This window comes from Somniosus microcephalus, unplaced genomic scaffold (assembly GCF_052327205.1).
Source record: "Somniosus microcephalus isolate GS21.2 unplaced genomic scaffold, FLI_Smic_1.0 scaffold325, whole genome shotgun sequence".
In the NCBI taxonomy this organism is placed as follows: domain Eukaryota; kingdom Metazoa; phylum Chordata; class Chondrichthyes; order Squaliformes; family Somniosidae; genus Somniosus; species Somniosus microcephalus.
Window position 1 is genome coordinate 123720 of NW_028225512.1, and position 12376 is coordinate 136095.

Here is a 12376-nt window from a genome sequence, read left to right on the forward strand (position 1 = left end):
GTCTCCTCCCCCTTTATTTAATGTCAGTTGTAAAAGTGTAACTTTTAACATTTACTCTACTTGCTCTTCACATCGTTGCTCCTTCTCACTGCAAAATTTTGTGTGTTTATTTTTTTTTAATTTACAGCCAACTTACTGGCAATTGTGACACTATCGCGAGGGAGGTGCGGTCTTTCCAAAGGTGTCACTCTGTACCTGGTGGCGATGGCTGTGGCAGACCTACTGGTCGTCATTATTCATGTTATACTGGACAAATTGAATAACTTTTATCTGCACATTGTATTCTTCTTCTACCCGCCCGGCTGTAACATCAGAGATGTCTTTGGTTACGCGGCTGTGGACAGCTCTGTCTGGCTCACGGTCGCCTTCACCTTTGATCGTATGGTGGCCATTTGCTTCCAGAAGCTGAAGATGAAATACTGCACCGAGAAAAGCGCAGCCGGCGTTATCACAACGGTGAGCCTGCTGAGTTTGTTAACCAACATCCCGTGGTATTTTAAATATCAATCCTACTTTTGCGAGGTAACATATGAATACTTCATTTTACCCGAGTGGAAAGTCTTCGACTGGGGGGACCGCATTTTAACTCCACTGCTCCCCTTCGTGCTTGTCCTGCTGCTCAATACTCTCACCGTCCGGCACATCCTGTTGGCCAGTGTAGTCCGCAGGAAACTGAGGGGGCAGCGGAACGGAGATGAGCAGAACGATCCAGAAATGAAGAATCGAAGAAGATCCATCATTTTGCTCTTCACCATATCGGGCAGTTTTATCCTATTATGGATGACACGTGTTGTATTTCTAGCGTATCAGCGAATTACTGGAACGTATCTAGGAGCAACAGCTGCTTTTTTTGTGGCAGATATCATGGGAACAATGCTTCAATTATTCAGCTCCTGCACCAACACATTTATTTATGCAGTCACACAGAGGAAGTTCAGAGAGGAGGTGATGAATATAGTGAAATATCCCTTTACTGCCTTCCTGAATTTCATTAAATGATGGGAGGAAAGCTGGTAAATTTAAACCAGGACTGGGTAGCAACGTTATTGCTCCGATCCAGCTCAACTCTCATTGAATGAACATATCCAAAGGAGTTTGAAAATGAGAATCAGATTCTTCTTCAAATCTACACATTGTATCAGGTGGATGTTTAAAACTGAATTTGCCAGGATGCAAAAAAGTATGTATTTTAGGATCGACAGGAAAATTTTAAATTTGTCCAAAACACAATGCTTAGATTGGATAACTGGTTATTATTAAGAAGTACTGACAAAATAAATACAAAGACTCCAGTGACACGAATTCCATTTCTTACAAATTCCACATAATGAATGCTGCGGGTGTGAAGGAACGGATGACACTGGTTCAGGGAGGAGCACAGTGCCGTAGGTCTTGACTTTGTGCGATAGTGTAAAACTGGTGATGGAGATGGTGCCCTTAACTCCGACTATTTCTTCCCATCTAACCAGCTTGCTACCCTCGCCCTAACTGTACACTGATTAATTTTCTCCAGTAGCCTCTGATCTAATCTTTCTGAAGGTCTATGTACACTACGTCCACTGCAGGAACCCATGCACCACATATGTCAGCTCCTCAAATAACTCCATTAAGGTTCGTCAAGCGTGATGTTTCTGAAATAACAACAGAAAATGCTGGAAAAACTCAGCAAGTCAGGCAACATCCGTGGAGAGAAATTTGAGTTGACGTTTCGGGTTTGACCCTTCTTCAAACCCGAAACGTCAACTCAAATTTCTCTCCACGGATGTTGCCTGGCTTGCTGAGTTTTTCCAGCATTTTCTGTTGTTATTTCGGATTTCCAACATCTGCAGTATTTTGCTATCGTGATGTTTCTGATGTCTGTATTGGGTGCTTCTAATTATTTTCTCCTCGATTATTGGTAATTTTGCCTATTAAATAGTCCAAATTCTTCCTACTGCAGATGTTCCACTAACTGGTGCATAATTACCAGATTAGCTCTGTCGACCTGTTTGAGAACGGGCCACACTCCAGTCCTCTGGCTCAGTGGAACCTCCTCCATCCTCCCCGATCCAGCACTGAACCTCCTCCAGTCTCCCCACTCCGGCACTGATCCTCATCCGGCCTCCCCGTTCCGGCACTGATCCTCCTCCGGCCTCCCCGATCCAGCACTGATTCTTCTCCGGCCTCCCCGTTCCGGCACTGATCCACCTCCGGCCTCCCCGCTCCGGCACTGATCCACCTCTGGCCTCCCCGCTCCGGCACTGATCCTGCTCCAGCCTCCCCGCTCCGGCACTGCTCCTACTCGGGCCTCCCCGCTCCGGCACTGATCCTCCTCCGGCCTCCCCGCTCCGGCACTGATCCTCATCTGGCCTCCCCGATCCGGCACTGATCCTCATCTGGCCTCCCCGATCCGGCACTGATCCACCTCTGGCCTCCCCGCTCCGGCACTGATCCTGCTCCAGCCTCCCTGCTTCGGCACTGATCCTCATCTGGCCTCCCCGATCCGGCACTGATCCACCTCCAGCCTCCCCGCTCCGGCACTGATCCTCCTCCAGCCTCCCCGCTCTGGCACTGCTCCTACTCCGGCCTCCCCGCTCCGGCACTGATCCTGCTCCAGCCTCCCCGCTCCGGCACTGCTCCTACTCGGGCCTCCCCGCTCCGGCACTGATCCTGCTCCAGCCTCCCTGCTCCGGCACTGATCCTCATCTGGCCTCCCCGATCCGGCACTGATCCACCTCCAGCCTCCCCGCTCCGGCACTGATCCTCCTCCAGCCTCCCCGCTCTGGCACTGATCCTCCTCCGGCCTCCCCGCTCCGGCACTGATCCACCTCCAGCCACCCCGCTCCGGCACTGATCCTCCTCCAGCCTCTCCGCTCTGGCACTGCTCCTACTCCAGCCTCCCCGCTCCGGCACTGATCCTGCTCCAGCCTCCCCGCTCCGGCACTGCTCCTACTCCGGCCTCCCCGCTCCGGCACTGATCCTCATCTGGCCTCCCCGCTCTGGCACTGATCCTCCTCCAGCCTCCCCGCTCCGGCACTGATCCTCCTCCGGCCTCCCCGCTCCGGCACTGATCCACCTCCAGCCTCCCCGCTCCGGCACTGATCCTGCTCCAGCCTCCCCGCTCCGGCACTGATCCTACTCGGCCTCCCCGCTCCGGCACTGATCCTGCTCCAGCCTCCCCGCTCCGGCACTGATCCTGCTCCAGCCTCCCCGCTCCGGCTCTGATCCACCTCCAGCCTCCCCGCTCTGGCACTGATCCACCTCCAGCCTCCCCGCTCCGGCACTGATCCACCTCCAGCCTCCCCGCTCCGGCATTGATCCACCTCCAGCCTCCCCGCTCCGGCACTGATCCTGCTCCAGCCTCCCCACTCCGGCACTGATCCACCTCCGGCCTCCCCGCTCCGGCACTGATCCACCTCCAGCCTCCCCGCTCCGGCACTGCTCCTACTCCGGCCTCCCCGCTCCGGCACTGATCCTGCTCCAGCCTCCCCGCTCCGGCACTGATCCTCCTCTGGCCTCCCCGCTCCGGCACTGATCCTCATCTGGCCTCCCCGATCCGGCACTGATCCTCCCCCAGCCTCCCTGCTCCGGTACTGATCCACCTCCGGCGTCCCCGCTACGGCACTGATCCTCCTCTGGCCTCCCCGCTCCGGCACTGATCCTGCTCCAGCCTCCCCGCTCCGGCACTGATCCTCATCTGGCCTCCCCAATCCGGCACTGATCCTCCTCCAGTCTCCCCGCTCCGGTACTGATCCTCCTCCAGCCTCCCCGCTCCAGCACTGATCCACCTCCGGCGTCCCCGCTCCGGCACTGATCCTCCTCTGGCCTCCCCGCTCCGGCACTGATCCTCATCTGGCCTCCCCGATCCGGCACTGATCCTCCTCCAGCCTCCCCGCTCCGGCACTGCTCCTACTCTGGCCTCCCCGCTCCGGTACTGATCCTCCTCCGGCCTCCCGGATCCAGCACTGATCCTTCTCCAGCCTCCCCACTCTAGCACTGATCATCCTCCGGCCTTCCCGCTCTGGCACTGATCCTCCTCCGGTATCCCCGCTCTGGCACTGATCCACCTCCGGCTTCCCCGCTCTGGCACTGAACATTCAAAGATCGCATGGATGAACTACAGAATTTGTTCATCCCAGTTTGGCATAAAAATAAAACAAAAAAGGTGACTCAACCGTGGCTAACAAGGGAAATTAGGGATAGCATAAGATCCAAGGACAGGACATATAAATTGGCCAGAAAAAGCAGTAATCCAGAGGATTGGGAGCAGTTTAGGATTCAACAAAGGAGGACAAAGGGATTAATTAAGAAAGGGAAAATAGAATATGAGAGTAAGCTCGCAGGGAACATAAAAACTGACTGTAAAAGCTTTTATAGATATGTGAGGAGAAAAAGATTGGTGAAGTCAAGCGTAGGTCCCTTGCAGTCGGAATCAGGGGAATTCATAATGGGGAACAAAGAAATGGAAGACCAATTAAATACATATTTTGGTTCTGTCTTCACAAAGGAGGACACAAATAACCTCCCAGAAATGTCAGGGAACATAGGGTCTGATGAAAGGGAGGAACTGAATGAAATCAGTATTTGTAGGGAAATGGTGTTAGGCAAATTGATGGGATTGAAGGCCGATAAATCCCCAGGGCCTGATAATCTACATCCTAGGGTACTTAAGGAAGTGGCCCTAGAAATAGTAGATGCATTGCTGATCATCATCCAACATTCGATGGAATCTGGAACAGAACCCATGGATTGGAAGGTAGCTAATGTTACCCCACTATTCAAAAAAGGTGGTAGAGAGAAAATGGGGAATTACAGACCGGTCAGCCTGACATCGGTAGTGGGGAAGATGCTAGAGTACATTATAAAAGATGTAATAGCGGAGCACTTGGAAAACAGTGACAGGATCAGACAAAGTCAACATGGATTTACAAAAGGTAAATCGTGCTTGACTAATCTACCGGAAATTTTTGAGGATGTAACTTGTAAAATAGATAAGGGAGAACCAGTGGACGTGGTGTATTTGGACTTTCAGAAGCCTTTTGATAAGGTCCCCCATAAGAGATTAGCGTGTAAAGCTAAGGCACATGGGATTGGGGGCAAGGTGTTGACTTGGATATCTTGTGTTCATTAATAAATAGACATTTTTATTATGAACACAGCTAGCTTTTGCTAGACACTTTTATTGAGCACATGTGGACTAGATACAGTATCTGTAGAGGCGTCCATCTTGACTGCTGCCTTGTGGGTAGCCTAGTGCCTCATGGGTAATGTAGTCTTAATATACATACAGCTGGGTAGTGTAGTCTTATACATACAGCTATATACAGCTCTACACAGCTCTATGGCTCCACCTAGTGTCCACTATAGAATGACATGTTATTGATCATTACATCCCCCTTTCTTTGAGGTTTAACAAAATCAATATCAATCAACTTTCAAGAAAACAATAAAGATAATATCAGTAACACTTTTGTTCATGCTCTATAAACATAAACATTTTCAAAACAGTCAACACATTTTCAAAGCTTTACATTGTACTCAAAGATTAAGTCTATCAGGCTTTTTTACTTCACGTGTGGATCTTCTCAACACGGGTAAGTCTGATGTGTCTTCATGAGATTGTTCTGGCGGTGAATGACAAGATGCAGTTGCGGCATTGTCATCGATCTGCTGTTGTATAGATCGAGGTCTCCTTGCGATCTTTGCTTGGAGAGGGTTTCAGTGTTTCCTTCACTCTTCATGCCATAACTCTCAATGTAGTCAATGCACTCTCGAAAAACTGCTGGCAGCTGGATCCCATCATACAGCATAGTCCTCTCAGCAGCTTCGGCTAATGGAGCACCAAAGATTGGCCTGAGGGAAGAAGGAGTATCCACCGGAACTGCTTCCTGCTCTGGTGCAGGCTTCTTCTTTCTCTTTTTCTCTTTCCACTGCTTAACAACATCTTCTGTGGTTATATCTTTGGACTTTTTCTCCTTGTGTTTTTCCTCCTTGTGCTTTTCTTCCTTTGGCTTCTCTTTGACCTTAAAGTCTTTTTCTTTCTTCTTGGAGAAACTAGGCTTTTTGAAGACATGGATACCCTTTGGCCTTTTCATCCTTGATGGGCTCTCTGCTTCATCACCTGAATCATCTGGTCTGCTTATGGCACAGTTTATACGGTAGACTCTCTTGACCAGTTCTAAGTCTTCACAAGCTTTGCCCCCTAGTATTGAATCAAGTCTTTCAGCCACAACAGAAAACATGAGATGATGCACTTTGTCTTTGACTGTCACTTTGAGTCTGCATACACCTAAGCTATCTATTTTCTGTCTATTATAGCTCTTCAGTAGTACTGACTTTTTCTGTATTTTGGGCTTTTCTTTCATATTTTTTATGTCACTCATACTGATTAAGTTTGCTTTTGCCCCAGTGTCCAGTTTCAATGTAACTAATGCTCCATTTATCTGCAGTGGGATCATCCATTTGTCCACTTTTACTGCATTGACTTTATGTTCAGCATTGTCCATTCCTGAGGGCTGCACATTTTCTGTATCTTTTTTGATATCGTCACATGACACCATTCCTACAAAAAATGTCTCACTTAAATCAGTGTCCTCAATTACATTAACTCGTTGCCCTTTCTTAGTTTTTACTTTTGAAAAGCATTGTTTGGCAAAGTGATTCTTTCCATTACACGTTGTGCACATTTTTCCAAATGCTGGGCATTGTCTTAACTGGTGTTTGTAACCACAGCGTTTACAAATAAAAATTTCATCCTCCGATTGCTTTTCATTTCTGTTCTGCCCACGTTTCTTCCCCTTGTAGGACACAGCACCGACAGCAGCATTATCACTCATTACAATTGCATCATTACTGATTTCACTGAAAGTCTTTGCGTGCTTTCGAGCTAGCTCACTGGCTTGGCATATTTTCACTGCATTTTCCAAATTTAGTTCGGTTTCTCTCAACAGACGTTCCCTGACTTTTTTATCATGAATACCAAACACAATCTGGTCACGAATCATGGATGATTTCAGCTCAGAGAAATTGCATGTCTGTGCTTTCAGTTTCAGATCAATTATAAAGCTATCAAAAGTCTCATTTTGTTGCTGTGTCCTTGAACAGAACATGTATCTTTCATAGGTCTCATTCTTTTTGGGAGAGCAATGTGCATCAATTTTTTTTAGCACATCTTCTAATTTTTCTCTGTTCTCCTCTGGATTAAGTACAAATGTATTAAATACCTCTATTGCCTGTGGGCCTGCAACCGTAAGCAGCAATGCTATCTTCCTTGCGTCTGGCTTCGTACCGAATCCGATGGCTGCAATGTAGAGTTCGAATTGTTGTTTAAGAGTCTGCCAATTGTAGTCGATATTTCCTGTGAGTTTCAAACGCTCTGGTGGCTTCAAATTCTCCATGTCACTTTTCACAATTTTCAGCAGATCTTCACCATCCTGGTACCATCTTATGTTCATTAATAAATAGACATTCTTATTATGAACACAGCTAGCTTTTGCTAGACACTTTTATTGAGCACATGTGGACTAGGTACAGTATCTGTAGAGGCTTCCATCTTGACTGCTGCCTTGTGGGTAGCCTAGTGCCTCATGGGTAATGTAGTCTTAATATACATACAGCTGGGTAGTGTAGTCTTATACATACAGCTATATACAGCGCTACACAGCTCTACGGCTCCACCTAGTGTCCACTATAGAATGACATGTTATTGATCAATACAGGATAGAGAACTGGTTGGCAGATAGAAAGCAAAGAGTTGGAAAAAACGGGTCTTTTTCTGAGTGGCAGGCAGTGAATAGTGGGGTGCCGCAGGGATTGGTCCTTGGACCCCAGCTATTCACAATATATATTAATGATCTAGACAAGGGAACTAGATGTAATATCTCCAAATTTGCAGATGACACAAAGCTGGGTGGGCGTGTGTGCTGTGAGGAGGATGCCGAGAAACTACAGGATGATTTGGACAGATTGGTTGATTCGCCAGAAGCATGGCAGATGCAATATAATGTGGATAAATGTGAGGTTATCCACTTTGGTGTCAAAAACAGGAAGACAGATTATTATCTGAATGGCAATAGATTGGGAGAAGGGAAAGTGCAATGAGACCTGGGTGTCTTTGTGCACCAGTCGCTGATAGTAAGCATCCAGGTGCATCAGGCGGTTAAGAAGGCAAATGGTGTGTTGGCCTTCATAGCGAGAGGGCTTGAGTACAGGAACAAGGATGTCTTGCTGCAGTTGCACAGGGCCTTGGTGAGACCACATCTTGAGTATTGTGTGCAGTTTTGGTCGCCTTATCTGAGGAAGGATATTCTTGCCATGGAAGGAGTTCAGCTAAGATTCACCAGGCTGATACCTGGGATGGCAGGAATGACGTAGGAGGAGAGATTGGGTCAATTGGGCTTGTACTCGCTGGAGTTTAGAAGAGTGAGAGGGGATCTCATTGAAACTTATAAAATTCTGGCAGGACTGGACAGACTAGATGCAGGGAGGATGTTCCCGATGGTTGGGGAATCCAGAACCAGGGTTCACATCTAAAGATAAGGTGTAGGCCTTTTAGGACAGAAATGAGGAGGAATTTCTTCACCCAGAGAGAGGTGAACCTGTGGAATTCTCTACCACAGAGGGCAGTAGAGGCCAATTCATTAAATATATTCAAGAAGGAGTTAGATATATTTCTTAAGGCTAAAGGGATCAAGGGGTATGGGGAGAAAGCAGGGACCGGGTACTGAACTTGGATGATCAGCCATGATCGCTTTGAATGGCGGAGCAGGCTTGAGTGGCTGAATGGCCTACTCCTGCTCCTATCTTCTATGTTTCTATGTTTCTCCACCAGCCTCCCCGCTCTGTCACTGATCCTTCTCCAGCCTCAGCGCTCCGGCACTGATCCTTCTCCAGCTTCCCCTCTCTGGCACTGATCCACCTCCGGCCTCCCCGCTCCGGCATTGATCCTCCTCCGGCCTCCCCGCTCCGGCACTGATCCTCCTCCAGCCTTCCCGCTCCGGCACTGATCCTCCTCTGGCCTCCCCGCTCCAGCACTGATCCTCCTCCGGCATCCCCGCTCCGGCACTGATCCTCCCCCAGCATCCCCGCTCCGGCACTGCTCCTCCTCCGGCCTCGTCGCTCTGGCACTGACCCTTCTCCAGCCTCGCCGCTCCGGCACTGACCTTCCTCTGGCATCTCCGCTCCGGCACTGATCCTCCTCCGGCCTCCCCGCTGCGGCATGGATCCTCCTCCGACCTCTCAGCTACGGCACTGATCCTCCTCCAGTCTCATCCCTCTGGCTCCAATCCTGCTCTGCCCTCCGACACCACCCCCTCCGACCTCCCCTCCGATCCCTCCCTCCCTCCTCTCTGTGGCCTGGTGCCGTGGGCCTATCCACCCGACAGCCAATCAGCCTCTCCTTCTGGCTGGCTGTGGGCGGGAAGCAGAGCTTTGAAATGCTGATCCAGCCCTGACGAATTTAACGGGAAACCCGTTCTCCCAGGTCCTTTCCAGCCCCCGCACCCCACCCTCCTCCAAATTAAAATTCCGTGCAATGTCTTTTCTTATTTTCTCATATTCTCCTTTAAATATTAAATTATTATTATCATCCTCATAGACCCTCTTCTTCAATTTTAATTGGTTTTATTTATCAAAGGCTTTCTAAAGCTATTAGTAGTAGCATCCGATTGACTGGATTGACTGGAAAATATTTATTCTGTACCTTTGCAATCTGTTTAAAAACATCCCACTGTTGCTCTACACTGCTGTGTGCTAAATTCTCCTTCCACCTCCCCATAGCTAGCTCGCTCATCAACTTTCTAAAATCTGCTCTAATCTGATCTGATCTTCTAGTTTTTGTCCTGACTTTTTCCCTTTCTATTTGGATCTTAAACCTTCCCATGTTGTGCTCACTACTCCCAAGGTGCTCCCCCACATTGTGCTCCTCTACCTGATCTGTGTCATTGCTCAGAATTAGACCCAGTAATGGCTCTGTCCCTCCCTGTCCAGATGGAGCTCTTCTTTGAAGTATAGCTCCCATCTGTCCCAGAGCAGGTGCCAAATGTAATCCCTCCTCTTGTCACTGCCCCTTTAGTAAGACATTGATTTCCCTAATCTTCCTGTTCTTCCTTATTCTAACTTGTAGCAGGGGAAGTAAGCCCGGGGTTACCAGCTCTGACCTGCTCTAAACCTGTTTCCTGATGACCTGAATTTGATGAATGAAGGGTTTGACAGGGTAGATCGAGAGAAACCATTTCCTCCGGTGGGGGAGTCCAGATCAAGGGGGCATAACCTTAAAATTAGAGCTAGGCCATTCAGGAGTGATGGTAGGAAGTCTTTCTTCACACAAAGGGTAGTGGAAATCTGGAACTCCCCCCCCCCACCCCACCAAAAAGCTGTTGAAGCTGGGGCTCAATTGAAAATTTCAAAACTGAGATAGATAGATTTTTGTTAGGTAAGGGTATTAAGGGTTACGGTGTGAAGGAACAAGCCATATAACCTATTCAGAAAAATACACTATCTTATGAAAGAATCCTGGCCTTATTAAAACATGACAAACTGTGTTTGCAAACTTAGAAACTTAACTCTGAAATAGCTGTGAAAGCATTCTGGCTATTGAGATAAGACAGTTGTTGACCCTGAATAAATAACCTTATTGAAACAGAAGGTGAAGGGCTCCAACAGGCTGACCTTTGGGAACAAAAACAATGGTTCACCATGGATAAGGTGTTCTAATTTACACTTCGTATAGAAGCACATAAAGTAAGGAACATCTGCCCTCGTAAAGATGACATAAAGTAAGGAACACCTGATGTCACACCGTTTTTTATATGGTAAACTTAGAACACCTAAAGAGGAGACATGAGCCTGGCTGAGGTGGCTGTAAGAGCTGCAGAGGTCGGCAGAAAAATGACAAGAGATTATTAGCTTGCATCAGCAGAAAACCTTAAAGGAAATACCACTGGAAAAAGGTATAAATACTGAACTCTCAAATGGGATAACAGGCTCTCTTTAATCAGGCAAAACAATTCTCGGCCTCAGAGGCTGCACTGTAGTCTCCAACTCTTTGTATCTCGGGGAACAAAGGTTTTTGATTTTGGTGGACATTAAGAATGGTAATACTGTAGTGAAGTTAAGATTTAAAAGTAAGATTCTCTGATAATAAGATTGTAAGTTTTCTCTTTTTGGAACTGTTAATGTTGCGATTGACTCACCAACTGTAAATTGCATGTCGGTTCTTTAATAAATCTATATATTTTTAGAATTGTCTCACATAAGACTTCTGTATCAAAAACTCGCGAACTCAATCTCTGTACACGCTTTGGTGAGGAGTTGCAGAAATCTGAGGAGTTTTCCAGACCCTCATAATATCCGGAACTTTACAGTCTAGCTAAGCTTATTAAAAGTGCTATCTGGAGGACGGTACCATTCTCGGGTTGTTCCTTTCCTTTAGGGAGAGATAGACCGGACCTTTAGACCCAATTAAGTGTCTTTAGGGTTCGGCTACCTCAAACTTTAGTTGAAAGTGAATGTCTGAGGAATACGCCTGATCTGGGGTAGCCCTAAAGGGGCTAGGACTATTAATTATCCCTTCAACGGAACCAATGGTACCAAGGGATATGTCGCAAAGGGGGGCAAATGGAGTTGAGATAAAGATTGTCCATGACCTAACTGAATGGGGGCACAGGTTCGAGGGGCTGAATGGCCTATTCCTGTTCCTGTGTTCCTATTTGATGATCCTGTCCAGAGTCTTTATTTTCCTCACAGGAAACTCAAGCTTCAGATCTGTTTGAGAGCATATTGCTCTGGGCACCCTGTCTAGACTTTCTTTCCTTTGTTTCGCTATTGCTCAGATAGTCACCCATCTTTCCTTCTACACTGCCCATTCCCTGTCTCTCATCGGTGTTCCTTCCCCCTCCATCTCACACTCCAGAAACTGCTTTCCTTCCCTGATGTGTCGGATTGTCTCAATCTCCCAAATCTTGAAAGAACGACACATCACCACCTGTTCCTGTGCTGCCATTTTTAGGTTATTAGCCTGTTTTGTCAGTAATTAGTATGGAGTGTCAGCTGTGGCTCAGTGGGTAGCACTCTCGCCTGTGAGTCAGAAGGTTGTGGTTCATAGTCCCACTCCAGCGACTTGAGCACAAAAATCTAGGATGACACCCCCACACTCCCAGTGCAATACTGAGGGAGTGCTGCACTGTCAGATGTGCCATCTTTCGCATGAGACGTTAAACCGAGATCCGGTCGGCTCTCTCAGGTGGACGTAAAAGATCCCATGGCACTATTTTGAATTAGAGCAGGGGAGTTAACCCTGGTGTCACATTGCTGTTTGTGGGATCTTGCTGTGTGCAAGTTGGCTACTGCATTTCCCACAATACAACAGTGACTACACTTCAAAAAGTATGTCATTGGC

General features: G+C 47.8%; 1 protein-coding gene across 1 annotated transcript; it reads left to right on the plus strand.

The window, feature by feature from the left end:
- The first annotated feature begins 204 nt into the window (after positions 1 to 204).
- LOC147081870 (putative G protein-coupled receptor 139) lies at positions 205 to 999 on the plus strand. Its single transcript, XM_085980640.1, has one exon. It carries the CDS (start codon positions 205 to 207, stop codon positions 997 to 999), a length of 795 nt encoding a protein of 264 aa, XP_085836766.1.
- The last annotated feature ends 11377 nt before the right edge of the window (positions 1000 to 12376 follow it).